An 18,421-nucleotide genomic window follows, 5' to 3' on the forward strand; every position below is an offset into this window, starting at 1 on the left:
GCCATTGAATATTAGATCTTTATGTTTAGGTAGAACGAATAATGTATTATGCAACTACAGAAAATACCCTCTAAGTGTATACTTAATAACCACTGTTTGTCTCTGTGAAGCACCTGTTCCACAACCCGCATCTGATCCACAACCCGCATCTGATCAGGTGTTTGTCGAGGATCAATGAATATCAATACACAGGCTGAATACACTTTGGATCGGATACACAGCACTTGCTTTGATGGAATTTACTCTGAAACTGGGAGAAACGTTGCAACAGCTGTTATGCAAGAGGAAGTTTTTCATTGGGAATTTCGACTTATACACTTATATGTAGCTTTATTATTTATTATTATTATTTTTATTATTATTAACATTAGTATTTTTCATAGAAAAAAAACGATTCAATTGTTCATGATCTTTGCATGGGACACATTTAAATGTGAATTATTTGTGCTTTGATAATCAGTATAGATCAACTTTATTCCAGTAAATATTACCATTGTATTTATATATATATTTTAAATAAATTAACAGTCGAAAAAAACATGATAATTTGGACATTTATATTTAGTTAATGTAACGCGATAAACGAAACGCGATTTAATTCTTCCGTAGTTTAATTGTTTATTAACTTTTTTATTTAATTCTACGTGTTAAACAAAGTGCATATCAAGACAGCGAAACGAGAATTAGTGAAAGAAAAACTAACACAAGGCAAGCAAGCAATTCACACGTTTTCATTTTTGCATATGAGGGGCTTCAAACCGGGGGGTGAAATCCGGACAGGTTGTTATAGCTACGCAATCCACAGGGGTCCCCCCACCCAGCCTTAAACAACCTTATATATATAACACACACAACCCTTGCATGTCCCAAATAACTATTAAACAGTGTCTTGAGCATTGCCGTTCAGGCTGACTGACTGACTGGGTGACTGTATCATCAGAATTTCCCCCGTGGCAAAAGCCTCTGATTGGGTCCGAATGCAAAGCTGCTCTGAACTATAATATTTGCCTCATGAACGCGCACAGGAGACGGCTGTAGGATTATCGGAGAGAAATATCGCTCATCATCACTTTGTTTATTCTCATTGACAAATGCGGGCGAGTAAGTGTGCATGAGCCTATGTGTGTGTGTGCGAGTGTGCGAGTGCGTGTCTGTTTAAGCCAAACTTTTTTAAGGATGATATATCTTGGATATTTCCTGTTTCTTTTTTGTGGGCTCACGCGTGTCATGGCAAGTTACCCGATATGGTGGTAAGTTTCGTTTCTTTTTTAACCTTTCTCTGTGAAATAAAATGTGTAAAGTGAGCTTGAAAACGTATATGACAAGTTTTCGAACTTGAGGATTTTGTTATGTCTATGACGTCAGCTGTTACCTTTACCGGTATGCGATTGATTATTTGATCAGTGACGAGCTTGAGGATACATTTGATTGTAATCATCAGGGTCATAACGCAGAACTTGACGTTAACATGCCCATGTTTCATCAGTCTGTCTCTCGTGCACCTGTTAATTCGTGTAGCCCCTCAATAACACATACTTAATCTTAACATTTTTAGAAACATGTTTTGTATAACATCTATGGCCAATTTATTTCTTTAAAGAAATTATTTTAACTTATTATATAAATCGTACTAAATCATTCAAATTCATTGTTACAGTTTGTGCTACGGTTGAGCCTGTAATACTGATTTATCTTTAAAATAATAAAAAAAACATCACATATAAATATATATATTTACACAAATGTCATTTATCAGCCTTGTTTAATTTGTTGGTCAAATTTTACCTTTATCTGAACTTGTTTAAATTATTGCAAAAAAGAGTAGTATGTGTATAATATAATATGTATTATAGTATTTCCATTCGCATTACTACAAATTGTATTTTAAATAAAACAATTGTAAAATGCAATATGCAACTTAAGTTAAAAGAAATAACAAATGAATGATGAATATGTTGACCAATTATATTGTGATTTCAGACAGAAAATCACTTGTGTGTTACAAAGTATTTTATTACAGTTCAAATATTGGGCTTGTCCAAGGTACAGTGCTGATCTGAAAAACACTTGAGAAGTTCTCAAGGACTTCTTCACTAATTTCACTCACATACTTTAAAGATCATTGTTTCAGGGAGGCAAGACAATAAAGCAGAGTTTTCTCAGTGGTTGTAAAAGCTGTAATTGAGTAGGTCATTAGTCACAGTCCAGGCCGCTCTTTCTTGTTAATTGTTGTCTGTCTGACCCTCTTGAGATTTTAAAAGCTGTGCTTTCTTTCTCACTTACAAGGCCAGTTCAGTTTAAACTAAGAAGTGCATTCGGAAGTTTCCGTTGCTTGTTCTGATATAGCCAACTCAGGTGTACGCGTGGCGAGCAGGACGCAAATGCTATACTAACTAGTGAAAAGTGATAAATAAACTCCCATTTTGCATTTTTAATCTGCATTTCCCACAGTATTTGATTATGGATTCCAGCTGGGATAATATAAATTTGTCTGGGTTGCAGCAGATAAGAAAAGAAAGGTGCTGTAGCATATCAAGGTGAACTGGCAAAATGTTTACTTTGAATACACATTAAATTGCTTTGGATTAATCCTTAAGATGTATATTTGATACAATATATGATATAGAAACCTGGTTGTTAAATATTTTACTAAAAATAAACAGATTTTTGGGGATATTTCCTAAACCAAAAGTATTGGTTTCCCCTTACGGAGATGACTCATGTCAAAACATATTAACATCAATGGGCAATTTAACTCACGAGGGGTGGGCTGGAGTTCTCCAGCTGGGAGAGTTACGTGATAAGTGCACAGTCACCACAGCTTCAGCACAGCTGCAGGTTATCATAATGGTGATAGAGGCCATACACAACAAAACCCTAAGAGCAAGGTGTTTTGCTGTAACAGAAACTATGAGTCAAATAGTATGTTTGTACACGATGTGACTCTGAACACATGCTTACCCACAATCTAACGTTGCATTATTCTTTGTGTCTTGGTGAAGACCATAGCGGATAGTTGTGATTGGCATAGGGCAGGTACAGAGCAGGTTCATGGCTTCCTGGATCTCCTCATGACATGGTGTTGCCTGGCTGCACCCTACAACCCCCCTCCCGCCCCCGCACTCCACCTTAAAAGATAAATACCTGGAGGTGAAAGCTTGCCACACATTCCTTCCCCCAAACACTTCTTTCTTGATGTCAAAGTCGGCTCTGTGGCCCCGGGGCCTACGAGTAAAGTGGTAATTCAGAGGTGCGCTTGCTCGGGCTTGCTGAAATATGCATTAAAACCTAGACTGGATACACTTCAGATGAGAAGTGAGCAAATATATATAGCTAAGACTTCTGAGCAAAGGGATTGTTCATTTCGGTCCTTTTGTCTTTTAATTACCCAGGTTTAAGAGATTTGAGGGAAGTAAAGACGGCACTGTTCGGCCAGGGTGGAGGCTGGATGTCAAATTGGCCATCCGTTTAGTTGGGATATCACAAAATATGACAACTTGGCACAGGAGTAGAGTTCAAAATGAGGAATTACGTGAGTTCAACATGCCCGATTCAAATGAACGTTTGCAGCTAAAGATCGATGTTATGACATGTCTGAGAAAAACGGTCCAATCCAACCTTATCGCATTTCAGCGATACTGTAACATCAGCGACAGTCCTGCAACTTTTGTTTGTTTAGATCTAACACGTTGGGTTCAACCTGTCAGATCTCCGCTGTGTTGTTTTTGGAAGGCCTGGCTTCACTGTTCTTATTAAATGATGAGCTCCATTTCATGAGCGGGCCAGACACACGCCCAAGACAGCTGAGCATGAGGACTGTCATTGAACCACCTGTTCACCTCACTCAGCGCTGGTGACGTCTCAAATTCATCAGCTTCTGGCAGAGCACAATACCAAAGTATGAGGTGGTGATTTTAGCCGTCAGCAGAGCCTATTAATTATCACTTTACTGTGACTGCAGTGTACCTGAGAGCTGTCCACGCTTGACGAAAGTTTCACCCACAAACCGTTTGCTGACTATAAAAACAGTGAAACGGATAGTTTGACTCGTAAAATCTCATTGGATGAGCCAAAATGAAAGCTGTCACACCTGTAAACCACACAACTGAATACAACAACAATGAAATTAATGCCTACAGTCAGAATTATTCACTTTATTACACTTTTTATTTTACAAACTATATATGGTTATGGCCATACGAATGAAAATCACAGATGAGATCTTTTTCATATCTTAATTATTTCTCCTAGACATCACTGAGATTGAATAAAACTTTAGCTTCAAGGGACCCCCAAAAAAAATTTATTTCAAGAGAAAGATATTTAGAAAAATTCTTGTAACCAAACAGTTCTTGGCCCCCATTGAATACCATAGCATAACTATATGCTTTCCTAAATTCTTCAAAACATCCTGTTTTGTGATCAACAGAACAAAGAAATGTATAAAGAAATCTTTCTTAGTATGGAAGTTAATGGTGGCCAAGAGCAGTTTGGTTACAACCATTCTTCCAATTTCTCTGTGTTCATCAGAACAAAGAAATTTATGCAGATTTGGAACAACTTTAGGTTAAGTAAATGAAGACAGAATTACAATTTTGGGGTAAACTGTTCCTTTAAATCTCCGTTGTCTCACATATTTCTCCTGAAAAAACACGCTTAGATCATACAAATGTCTCCATTGGTTTCAGAACAGATTTCAACAATCTCACATGCAATCAAGTGTCAATAATTATATGATTTTATTATGAACTTAAACAATGCTCATAAAAACTACCCAAATAGATGATACGATTAATATTCCAGCTCCACACCCTTAATGTATTTTAACAATTTAGCTTTTATATTTATTTTTCCTCAGGCATATTATGAGAAATATCTAAAACTAAGTTGATAGGTAAATGAATCACAACAGAGAACTCCGTCAAATCTGCTGAGCTATGAAATCGCAACCTCTGATCAATAACATTTTATCTGTGTACTTATAATTCAATGTATTTAGTTTTTGTAATTATGGATGAATGTTTTTTATAAGATTCACCTTCCCAATCAATGTGAAATCAGGATGTGTTTGAGTTTGTGTATTTCCGCGCATGCAAGTGTGTGAGACAGACGGCTCGGGCGGGTGGGGGCTGACGTAAACGTCCTTTGCCTTTGGTATGAGAGGCTACTCGGGCCCTGAGGCGAAAGACTGACAAAGGCTAAGAAAAGGTCAAATTGTAATAGGACTTACTTAGTGAACAAATCCTCATAGTTTCGCTACACCCTGCTAGATGGGTTGGTCCTCCTCTTTATGTGTGTGCTTCATAACCTGTTGATGTCAGTTTAGGCAAGAGCGCGGTCATACAACTGATATCAAAGTGAATGCACTCAAGGATGTTTTTTGGTACCTAGAAGTCACAAGTATGAGTACTTTGTTCTGCACTTGTTCTCACTGTTTGTAAATGAATATGTTCTCTTTCAATTGATGTACCACATTGAAACCCAGTCAAATGATGATTGGCTTTCTCTTGGCCAACAAGATTGATCTGTGGCATCCTCCATTTCCTTTACAACCAGAGATCCATAGCTTCCATACCATAACAATGGCAGAGAGGAAGTGTTGTGGAATTTAGCAGGTAGAGGAGATCAGCTGATGAGGGAGTGTCATAGTCTTTGTTATTGAGAAGGCCCTTCAGGTCTAATCACTGGTGTCACAGGGGTCAGCCAGAGGCCTGCATGTTGTGATTACTAATCAGTCCATAACACAGGTCAACACAACCACTGCTAATTGAGGCTGCTTACACCTTGATAGACACTTATCTGTAACTCAACATTAACCTGAAAAAAAGCTTTATGAAAGATTTTATCCACAACCTTCAAACAAGCGTTTTTATAAAGATGAATTCAAATAGATGGTTTCAAAGCAACAAAATAATCATTACTGCGCATGTGCACTTTTTGTAGCCCAAACGTAACTTCTGGTACACATCCGCAAAGAAAACCGCCCCTGTAGAATAATTCTGAAACCGAGCAAAAGAAATAACAAGTAAATTACATTGCAGTTACATTATGTAATATTGTACAGTACAGTACAATACAGTAGCAATATTTTGGGTTACTAGTGAAAGAAGCGTTAATTGGCGAAACTTAAATGTGACAAAGTTACATGACCCATTCAACAACTTGTTTATTTAATACAATTGTTATACAATCAAATCTGCATAAATATGAATATAAATTAAATATAAATACTTGTATTACTAGCCACTAGCCAGACCGATCAACACAGATCGGAAGGTGACTTGCATCCGAGGAAACCGTCTAACAGACAATATTGAAATCATCAGGTGTTAAAATAAATAGGACCGGATGATTCTTGTTCTTAACATGTCTTGTTAGTGCACAATCGAAAGTTACAGAATATAAAAGAGCTAAAGTCTGGTTTTAAATTGACATAGTTATGTTTGCAGTCTTTATTTGTTAGCCAGAATGTTATCTAAGCGACTAATAAAAAAGTGCTTATCCGATTGCTAACATTGGTGACATAACAGCCTGAAAAACAGTAGTGCCAATATGCTACCGACAGTTTACAAACTTTCCACAACTTACCAACAGAAACTCCAAATTATAAGTGAGGAGCGTGTCGGCACACGCAACATCTAAACCTTGTGTCATCAAAGCACAGCCGAGTTCAAACCAACGTTAGCCAAGCATCCTCTGATGCTCAGCCAGACCAGCACACTGTGTCATTACGTGAAGTCACAGATCTATTTCACTTTTGGACAGTTTAAGGATGTCGGTGGCCTTTAATGACAAGGTAGCTGTCCCGCACCGTGAACCCTTGATCTGTGAACTGCTCCATCTCACCTGGGTCTTTCATGTTTGTTTACCACTTAGCAACATGTGTTATGACTTTATCTGAACTCCTCCCACAAGGCAAAAGATCTTCAATGCCTACGACAGGTTCTGACAACAAACAAAAGCACAGCGGTTCTTACTGGTGTGTACAAGTTTTGATTTGGTGTGGTACAACTGTTGGATTGATCTCTTTATTTTGGGACCTTGAGGAGTTTACATGGTAGACTTTGATCCTATAATTGTTTAAATTGAACAAAGATGAACCCCCTGCTTTAATGCTCTCCTTATGAATATTAAGTCAAGAGAAATCTGTGTTTTGAGCTCATTGAAATGTACATTTAATTCACCTCTTTACATAGTCATTCAGCAGACACTTTTATCCAAAGCTATTTACAAAATTTTGAATTTCTAAATTGATAAAAAATGAATAGTTTGTTTTAAAAGATTTGTTGGCCATAGACATCATATGTACATTGACAAACACATGATTGTTTACAGGACAGTAAACTGAAAATAAATAATGTGCATCTACCTGGTTTGTACGATTCCCTCACCTCCATGTTTTTCACGGCAGGTCTCTAGCAGTGGGCCACCAGTACTCTTCACTGGGTACTCAGCCCATCCTCTGCAGCTCCATCCCTGGACTGGTCCCCAAACAGCTACGCTTCTGCCGCAACTACGTGGAAATAATGCCCAGCGTGGCGGAGGGAGTGAAAATCGGCATCCAGGAGTGCCAGCACCAGTTCCGCGGCCGCAGATGGAACTGCACTACTATCAATGATAACCTGGCCATTTTCGGACCAGTGCTGGACAAAGGTAGGACTACCTGTACAATGAGAGACAAAATGGGAATGAACAAGAATTCGTAATGGAGAGAATGGAGAGTAGAGCATTCAGAACAGAAAATGGCACTGGTTGCTACCATCTATTATATTCAGGAAATCAAAGCTTTACAATAGTGGTCAACCATTTCTTTTTATTATAGCTGGTGTTGAGACTAATGTTGATTATGATGGCTTTTTTATTGGCCAATCACTACTTGGTGATATTATTATGTATCTGATCCTGGATGCTGATTCAACATTCCAGCTGTGCTAAAATACATGAAATACCTGTTCATCTAGCCACTGTGTATCACTCACAGAGGCCAATTATTAACCTATCATATATTCTAGTAGAACAAATTTGTAACATTACATCGAAAAAAAAAACATACTTTTTGTACATAACAGATAACTATGTAGTATAGAAAAAGGAAAGCAGAAGGAATGCTATATTGTGAGTTATGAGTCACTACAGTGGACATATTGCCTAACAGCACTCTTAAAGGGATAGTTCACCCAAAATTAAAATTCTGTCATCATTTATTCACTCTCATGTTGTTCAAAACCTGTATGTGACTGGTTCCTCTGTGGAACCCAAAAGAAGATATTTTAAGAAATGTCTCATTGGTTTGGAGTCTATGGTGGACAGTGTTGTTCAAAATATCTTCTTTTGTGTTCTGTAGAAGAAATAAAGACGTACAGGTTTGGAATGATAAGAGGAAGATGACAGAGTGTTAATTTTGGTTGAATGTGATTTTAAATGAGACTGTTTTTCTAATATAACTATTTCTACAGCCCATTCGCACCAATTGCGTATAAATAACACGTGCTGTGCATTACCGTATAATACGGACGGCCAAATTGCGATTTTGCGTGCATAAATACGCGTTTTTTGCGTGCATATGATACGCCAATTAGCGTGTTTGCATATTAAACAGCAATTTGTCTCATTACCCTGTCCCCTAACCCAAACCCTAAACCTAATGTTAGTGTCCGTGCATATTATAACCTCTACCCTACCCCAAACCCTAAACCTAACAGTATTATTTTAATTATTTCAGTGTTTCCTCTTCATGTACGTTTTAAAATGGCTGCTCTCCACCCGGGTACAAGCAAACATTGGCGTATCATATGCACGCAAAATCGCAATTTGGCGTACGTATTAGACGATAATGCAACAGCATGTTATTTATACGCAATTGGGTGCGGTCAGGTTGATTTCTAATATGCATTTTATAGCTCAAATATTTAACATATATTCTTATGGATTTTATAATTTATCACATTTTTGGAAGTCAAAAAGCAGGAGGCCTTCCTTTTCTTCATCTACTTTAACCAGGAGTGAACACTACTTCACTCCAGTGCATCTTTGTATTCAGTGACAATGTGACCTTACGGTTTCTTAATGACAACAAAACTCCCTGTTTGCACACAGCTCTGAATGCGGAGATTACGCTGTTGTTCTGCGCACGTTATTTATTCGCTGCTCTCAAATCCTCCTCTCAATGGGCATTAGTCAGGAGCACTGGACTATGACAGTTCGTGCTCATGTAGCGATGCACGCGTGCAAAGTGGGTGGGGCGCGTTTTGTTTGTTTCCAGCAAAGGGAATCCCCACATTGCTCACTGTTTGTGACTGAAAGCTAATGCATCTCACAGCAGAAACCAACCGACGTCCCTTAAAGGCATTTAAGGAATATCTCCCTAAACACACACATTTGCAGACATACTTCACGCACAAGTACAAGTCTATACATAAGACAGCAGAGTTTAGGGTGATGTTGATTTAAACAGCATTCTGAATAAAAACACGTCTTTATTACATTTGATTGTAGTAGATTGCTTTATTGTAGTCGTGTTGAGTTTGCTAAAGCAAGTATTAGTTTAACTGTTTCAACAAACGATTAACTCTAAACTTAAACTTCATCACATACTTTATGTACTAGATGAATGGATCAAATCATTATGCCTTGTGCGGATAGCTTTGATACCAGTGAAATTTTAGTCAGGTTAATTATTAAATCCCATGGACATACATTTTTATGGACGAGAATATGGTAAATATTTTGGGGGGGTTACTTTATACAATAGGCAATTTCCTCGCATACGCCTAGCAACGTACCAATTCTGTGAAAAATGATCACCTTGATGTAGTTTTTTTTTCAATTAGATTTGACCTTTATTAATCATAAAGTCTCTGGTGTTACAAGCCCTGCTGGAAAATCCAGCTAGAACCAGATCAGTTGCTGGGTATATAACTGGTACAGGCTGGCTAAAATCAATGCTGGTGAGGACTAAAAGGAATGGGATGAAGTTGGTAAGAGTCGTTAGATTACCTTGGAATAGCACCAACCCAAACTATTTACCACCTTAAACTAGTATGATTTTTTAGTTGAGAGTTTTATGCCAGTGTGTAGGCTGCTCTAAAATATTACTTTTTAGTAATTGGCTACTTTTCCAACAATTAGCTTTTAAAAGTGTGATTCATAGTGAATTGGCTCAGTTAGACTACAATGTACTAGTATTATACCACAAAATGTTGACACACTAATTTTATTGCATAGTTATTATGTCATATTTTATTGCTAAATATTTTGTGAAGTAATGCTTTCCATTAGACGTGAAAAAGGGTGTAGGATTCTATTTTTTGTGTAAACTTCCAAAGAAATTGGGTTAAATTTTGACCCTCATTGCTTTCCTGCCAAAATTATTATTATTATATTGTAATACAAATATATATAAGTAATATTAACTATACAATTAGTTATATAATATATTTAGAAGACCCTTAAATGGAAAGTTCAACTAAAAATGTAAGTTCTTTCATCATTTACTCACCCTCAAGTTGTCGCAAACTGTATTAAAATCTTTGTTCTGTTGAACAAAAAAAGAAGATATTCTGAAAAATGTGTGAAGCTAAACTGTTCTGGGGCACCATTAACTAAAATAGTACTTTTTTGCCCCAAGATGGAAGTCTATAGTGCTCCAGATCTGGAAAAGTTTGGTTGTTTTGGTTCTTCCAAATATCATTCTTTGTGTTCAGCAGAACAACAAAAGTAATACTTCATTTTACTTAAAAACTTGACTTTACTTAAGCAACTTAAGTAAATGATGACAAACTTTTTTATTTTTGGGTGAACTGTCCCTTTACGTAGCTTTAATGTTAATAGTGTGATTTTTGTTGGTAGCATGTACTGTAGGAAGCTACTTTTCCAAAAGGGTAGGTTTGATAGTATTATCCCCTCAGTTAGTCCCCTCAGAGATGCTAAAAATCTGATCCACCAACAAAATTGATCATTCATTTAAAATTGGACTTTGAGAATTCAAAAGCACATAAAGGTTTCTGTGAGAGATGGGTTTAGAGGTCTGTTTAGGCATAAGGGGTAGAATATACCGTTTGTAAAGTTTAAAAGTCATTATGTCTATGGAAAATCCCAATGTTGTATAAAAACAGAGCTTGTGACAGTCGTAGACTTTAGTGCACTTAAACACTGACTAAGTGTGGTGTAACGTATTGTAAAGAAATGTCATCAGATACTACCTATTGCTCCGGTTCGTCCAGGTTTTAAGTAGATGTGTTTTTAAAAGCTTTTGGCTTCGTGTTGCTGCTTTTATTCCAGTGTCATATTGCAAAAAAACACCATTAGAGCTGTTATATCAGTTCAGTTCCCCCACAGTGTCTGGGCTTTGTCACCACATCAGGAAGGATGGGAGGCTGTGGAGAAATGAGGGGTCATGCTACGAGGGGACGGAGACCGCCGAGGGTGGAGTGAATACCGATAGCCGACTACTGCGGGAGGCGGTGCGAGTCGAGCCAATTGCTTTTAATAAACTCTCGAGCAATTGTTACATTGATGGAGAGGGCTTGAGCCCAAGCGGGCCACTGATTATGGGAGGACTCGTCAGTTCTTCTCCATTGTAGTGTAAATAGCCCCTCCATATCCCCTGCAGTTCCCCTCCTCCGGTCTAAATTGAAGGGGAGATTGGTCAGGACTGGTTTGATGGGGGGTTTCAACCAGGTCAGACTTCGGGTCCAGGGGTGGCTTTAGTAAATCATTTTGATTGGATTAAAGCTTGTGAAGCTCTTAATAATGTGAGAGGTCAAAGCGGGCAGATTAAGTGCTTTGTCGGGGGCGGTTTAAGCTCAGAAGCTTTTCATAGAGCACCTCTCACTTTCGCTCCTTTGTGAGCGACGCCATCACTTTTGCGGAGCCGGTGTCTGACGCGCAGACGGATACATGTCGGTTTCCTCTTCTGCTTTGTGCAGAGCTGAATGGAACGCCAGACTTAAGTAGCTCTTCAGTGGCTTGTTAATGACAATCAAACAGCTGTTTTAGATCTCCTCCGGCACTGTCAGCAGATCTGGATGTTGCAACCACACTCATAAATGACACACTTTACATTTCAAGATCTATGATTTTGAAATGATGCTTACTGCTTTTCCGTTTTCGCCACCTAGCTTTGTCATACGTGTATGTGCGGTGTGTATGTGGCAGACCGCCTGCAGTATCGGATTGTTTTGCAAAGGCAAACTGCCTCCCCGATTGTGCCTCATCTATTTCACAGGGCCGCCTCAGGGTACGTCTGCGTCAGTACTCATTAATTTACATTAACCAAAGTGTCAAAACACGGCCTGATGGAATCCGCTCGCGATGAAAGGAGAGTTGGCGCACAGGTGTTCACTAAACACACCTTTAGCAGACAACGTTGCCGGTCGCATGCGAGCTGTAATAGGACACCAGAATTAACTTGTTCCTACTGTCACTCACGCTTTTTGTTGTTATTTGAATCAGACGATTAAACTGAAAAGAAGCGACTTACGTCTTGACAGATGAGATTTAAGTAACTTCTGGTGTAGTGACGGATGTTTTTCACATTGTTGTTATTGAAATGTAGCACTTTATTAGAATGGTCCTGTCAGGGATTTATTCATGGCAACATTTATTGTGGATATATTTAGAAAAATAAATAAAAATAGCCTTTCCTCGCAATTTCCTCAGACGTTTAACAAGCAATAAAATTACATCTTGGTGTCAATAAAAGCAATCCTCTCTGTTCATTGGCATTCCTCAGCGGCCACAACCGCATTGGCCGCCGCCACAAAATGAAGTTAAGGAATCCCATGACTCTTACCGCTAACACCCTCATCTAAACCAACTTTGCATGAGGTCAGGCTACCCGGGTTACGACCTCTGCCCTCAGGAGGAGAAACTGTTACAATTTAGGATGTACCGAGAGCTCTTTGCCTTTCATCAAATGCATGTTTAACTGTGCCGGGGGAGGTCTGCTCATCGGTATATCATTAACTCTGGCCATGAAAAAAAGAATGGGGCGTGTCCAACGGAGTTGATGGTGGGACCTTAGCCCCGCCTCCTGCTGAGCCCAACTCACCACAGAATATCTGGGCGACCATAAGATTAACCCAGAGAGAAAGCTCCTTTCACAATTCACACGCCCTTTAGATTGTTTTATTAAACCATTTCAATGGGGATTTCCCCGTCTGCCGACAAGTGGGGTCCAACCAATGCATAGTTCTCTGTTGCTATGACTTAACTTTGTCCCCACTAATCACTGGCAAGGGCAAATTTCATATAAAATATCGGGGGCCTTTTGTGCAAGTAATGCGCCGTGACAGTGTCAGCACAATGGGGGATTCAGGGTCCCAGCAGGTAACAGGGACCACTTGCCATGTGAGGGTCCGGCAAAGTTAGCCAGAAGGTGGGCAGCGGGGGCCGACCATTGTCACAAATAATCAGTCTGATCAAGCTTCACCTGTCTTGCTTTCTCGCAGGTAAAAACTACAAAGTGTCTCCATATGTCTCTCATCAAATTTTAGCCAGTCATCCTCTAAATATATTATTCTCCGTTCCGCTTCCACCCTTCTTTATTCTTCTGACCAGACCGCCGTGTCATTGTCGGCCTTCGTTGACTTTATTGGTTTCCTGATCATAAAACATGGGCCACTCACAGTGGGTTTTAAATTGTAATTGAATGGCCCATTCAGACCAGACTATTCATACCTTAAACCACCACAAGATTGAGTTCACGGGTAGAAAGCAGAAGCCGCTAGTTTGACCCAGAGAAAGCAAAGACCAGCTATTGTTCTAATGACCAAAACCAAATTCATTTTTATGATTGTTTTGGAAATTGTTCAAACAAAGAAGTATTATAGCTGATGTTTAAAGGCGCTTTTAGGCACAAAATCTCTTTGTCATTTGAATTGGCATTGTGGCGGCCAATTTTGCAACATCATTATCCCCACCTTGATTTTCTAACCAGTTGAAACGTGCAACAAAGGAAAACTTGATTCATATTGTCTCTGCAGCAGTTTCCTCTCTCCTCCAAGCGCAAGACAGCACAAGACCACAGAGTATTTATCAAAATGTACCTCATCTGTTGCCTGTTGGATGGGCTTTTAAGTTCGCACTTGGCCCTCGGGAGTACGAATCGCCACAAAATCCCCAGTTAGACAGAATGTTGGAACATCTGAGGTTACAATCAACTGATATGTGTATTATTCATTTTTAAATGCGTTCGAGTAGCACGTTGGGTCTTGCAAAGACCATTCGACAGTGAGTCTTAGCCATGAATAATATAGGTCTATTTTCCCACCTCAGAGTTGCTTAATTGAGTCTTTTCTAATTATAGACCTGTCATCCTTGTACTTATCTCTTATCTGGAAGGATATGCCTGGTCTTCCCTGACTCATGCCTCAGTAATGCCACATCACATTCACAATGAGACCTGGGTGAACTGCCTTTAGCTACAAAGTCAAACCTGTACTTTTTATGTATTAATCTGTATGATGATGTACTCGTACAAGATGACAAAATTAAATATTAGAAATACACATACCAATTTTTGTCCTCTAGGAAAATGGGCAAAAAATGTTGATGACTCATGTTGCACTACACATTTTTTCTTAACCAATCAAATCCTTTTGAAAATTCTTTTTTCAAAAAGTTTGTTGATTGTATTAAGTAACAGTGAATATTGAATTCTTAATTTTATAACATGATCATCTCTATTTTTTCACAGCTACTAGAGAATCATCATTTGTCCATGCAATTGCCTCTGCGGGAGTGGCGTTCGCCGTCACGCGTGCTTGCGCCGAGGGCTCGGCCACCATCTGCGGCTGTGACACACGGAGGAAAGGACCACCGGGCGAGGGCTGGAAGTGGGGCGGCTGCAGTGAGGATGTGGAGTTTGGAAGCATGGTGTCACGTGAGTTCGCAGATGCTCGTGAGAACCGGCCGGACGCCCGCTCTGCTATGAACCGACACAATAACGAAGCTGGACGAGGGGTGAGTTTGTTTTCTTTGTAACTACAGTTCAAATTTGTATGCCATTTATGCTAAGATTTATTTGTTTTTTTCCCCTCAGTCAATCACTGACCACATGTACCTGAAATGTAAGTGTCACGGCCTCTCGGGCAGCTGCGAGGTGAAAACCTGCTGGTGGTCGCAACCTGACTTTCGTGTGATAGGTGACTACATGAAGGACAAGTACGACAGCGCGTCTGAAATGGTGGTGGAGAAACATCGAGAGTCAAGAGGCTGGGTCGAGACTTTACGACCAAAGTACACCTTTTTTAAGCCCCCGACCGAAACTGATCTTGTCTACTACGAAAGCTCACCCAACTTCTGCGAACCCAATCCGGAGACTGGCTCATTTGGTACCCGCGATCGTGCCTGTAACCTGACGTCACACGGTATCGACGGATGTGACTTGCTGTGCTGTGGTCGGGGCCACAACACCCGAACTGAGAAACGCAAGGAGAAATGTCACTGCATTTTCCACTGGTGCTGCTACGTCAGCTGCCAGGAGTGTACTCGAATTTATGACGTCCACACCTGCAAGTAAGTTTCTGCGGACACCCATACCAAAACCAAATCGGACGTTAGGGGATGTAAACACACGAGAGTCTTGAAATGAGTTTGTGGTTTTCATAAGAAGAAACCCTCAGAAATGAGATGTGGACAGTGAAGTGATTCTAGAAAGTTATCAGACAAAAAGAGATCCATATAGGCTCGGTCCTCACCCTGACCATTGTCGGGACCCGACTTGCTTCGCCAGGACCCTCTAGCTCAGATTTGAAAGGGGGTAGTAGTTTCTGATGTTGGTGAGGGATGAAGGGGTGGATCAGATTCTTGGAGTCTCAGGCCCTTGGGACCTTGACCAATTGTCACTCCAAGAAAAAAACTGAAAAACTTTGAAAGGGAGAGATTTTATAAGCATGTGGCAGCAAGCTGTTCTCAGACAACAAATGTCACCGAGATGCCAGGCTTTGCCCACAAGTGCCTCTGATATATGGTAATTTAACATTATTAGAAATAGCCTTATTACTAACACCGTTAAAGAAGCTATTTGTACCATGCAACATGCATTCCAGCAAACCTGAATACCAACAAAACGACTGCATAATAACTTCCTTCACACCACATATTACACTTCCTGTTGTTTCTGTATGTACGACCAAATGTATGAACTAATGTATTAGGTTGAGTTTATTGTTACTAACTCTAGGTTATGAATGCACTTGATGCTCTTGAGTGAATGTCCATGCGTTGCATATATGTCAGTGTTTTCCTACTTTGATTTTTTTTAACACTTTTGAACCTGAATGAATGAACGGGAATATAAAGTAAATATATAAAGTCTGACCACATCAGGTATTTAGAATACGATTAAGAACAATTATCTTTTTAAGCTAAAACAAACAAGCATTAGACAGTTGTTAGGAAACTAAAGATGTCAGCACTTCTGTCTTGTAATGGCGCATGATATTCATTTGTGGCATTTGTGTGTGGCAGTATTATTCATGTTTTAGAGACATTGAAGTCCATGACATTTCAACATGAACATACAGGTATGTTGTGCTGTATTCAGTATCTGAAACACTTAAAGCAGGATCCAAAATTAACATTAACAATTGGCTGTTTTAATAAACAACACAGCAACATTTAAAAAAAATTAAGGGGAATTTGGAAAATATCCCATAGTTGAAAATCCAATGTAAGAATGCTGACCCCAACTGTTACCTCCATAGTTGACTAGAGAACATTTATTTTTTGTAATAACTTTTTACATAGTGATATACTACATATATAACTAAAAATGAAAAAGAGGTACAGATATATAAATATTTTCATTTGTATGTGTTTTATTCAACCTTTTTGGAATCTATCTTAAACCACCCATTATCTGTGAATCCATGACCAAAATTAATGTCTTTATTTTTACTTTTCTGTCCCAGTTGTACATGAAAGTCAGCAACAAGTAATGACACTGAACGACCCTCATTTATATGCTGCTAACTAATAACACGTTTGTCGTTCTATTTATGCCTGATTGTATGCTTGCGCATTTGTGTTTCCCTATTCGTCCTCTACATATATCTCGATGTTTGTATATAGTGTGTCTATATATGTGCTCTTTGTTTTCTTCTTTCTGTGAAAGACACTGTGTAAACATAGCTAAGAACTAAAATGTGAAGTTTTCTACTAATGGACTTTTGATAGAATTTGTATTCTTTAACCAAATAGAGATATTGTAACACTTTTGTGAATCCTGTTAAATGATGGCTGATGACAAGGCATTTGTGTGAAATGTTCGAAAATTGATCTTGAGATGCATTGAATGTGGTGTTATTAAATGCCACACTGTATTTAGTGATATCGTTCTGCATTGAAATATGTATGACCAAATTTCGGATGGATACGTAGGGAAAAATGACCATAATGACAAGCTGACTGTATGTTACATGGGTAATAAGTAAAGAGACATTGAATATTGATTCAAGTCATTCATATGTCATATGGAAAGAAAGTGACAGAGGAGTCTAAGGAGACCAAGCTATTCTAGAGAGCCATGTTTGATTATAATAAAGTCCAAACAGTACGGTACAGCTATTATGATCTAAAACACAGTTGTATCCAGCTAACATATTCTGCAAAAGGTAAACTAAGTCAGTGTTATATCTCATCCCAGGGAGAAGGCAGAGAGAAAGGCCAGCTTGTAAAATTCTTTGGCAGACGTTCTTTTTGCAGATCTTTCCATCAAAGAAATGAATTCAAGTTTTCTCTTGCCCTGAGAATCTCACACTGATTTAATCTCTCATCAATCAGGGATCATTTCAAAGCACATGCCCCATTGAGCATTCCACAAAGCCCTGTTTATTTAACATAATGATCCTCCGCTAACTACAGAACCAATACCTTTTGTTTTTCGCCATACTTCAGTGCATCTAGGCATCAAACTTTCAGCCGTTTGCTTCCACAACACGGTTCGATCTTAAATTCCAAAGTTTTGTACAGACTAGTTCAGCGTGTTTATGGATTTCTAAAGTCTGAGGATTTTTCTATGATTATTTATTTTACTGTAATGTATATATTAGTAAGAGTATATATTTGCTGACAAAAGATTATTACTTGTGAGGAAAATGTTGATGTGTTGTAACAGTTTTACCTCAGTGTCTGTTGTTTTTTTCACTGACCACATGGGATGCACTGTATGTCCTGCTTTCTGTTCATAGGATGCTAGCTGTTAATTTTTATAACCGAATTAAAGAAAATACAAACACTCGTTCTCGTTTCAGTCATTTTACTTTTGATTGCAACTAGGGTTTTTAGTCTTTAGCATGCTTTAAATGTATGTGTTTGTCAAAAATCGGTGTGAGATGAAGTGTGTAAAATCTGTAATTGTCAATCAAACCAGTCTTACCCGAAACTCGATGTTTGACCTGAACCATTTCATGTTGAC

The 18,421-nt window shown here is 38.8% G+C and overlaps 1 protein-coding gene across 1 annotated transcript; it reads left to right on the forward strand.

The window, feature by feature from the left end:
- Positions 1–930: 930 nt before the first annotated feature.
- Positions 931–18,185, forward strand: wnt3a (wingless-type MMTV integration site family, member 3A). Its single transcript, XM_056743044.1, has 4 exons — positions 931–1,250; positions 7,412–7,653; positions 14,699–14,964; positions 15,044–18,185. Exons 1-4 carry the CDS (start codon positions 1,120–1,122, stop codon positions 15,521–15,523), a joined length of 1,119 nt encoding a protein of 372 aa, XP_056599022.1. The 5' UTR covers positions 931–1,119; the 3' UTR covers positions 15,524–18,185.
- Positions 18,186–18,421: the final 236 nt, after the last annotated feature.

Source organism: Triplophysa dalaica, chromosome 3, assembly GCF_015846415.1.
Source record: "Triplophysa dalaica isolate WHDGS20190420 chromosome 3, ASM1584641v1, whole genome shotgun sequence".
NCBI lineage: Eukaryota > Metazoa > Chordata > Actinopteri > Cypriniformes > Nemacheilidae > Triplophysa > Triplophysa dalaica.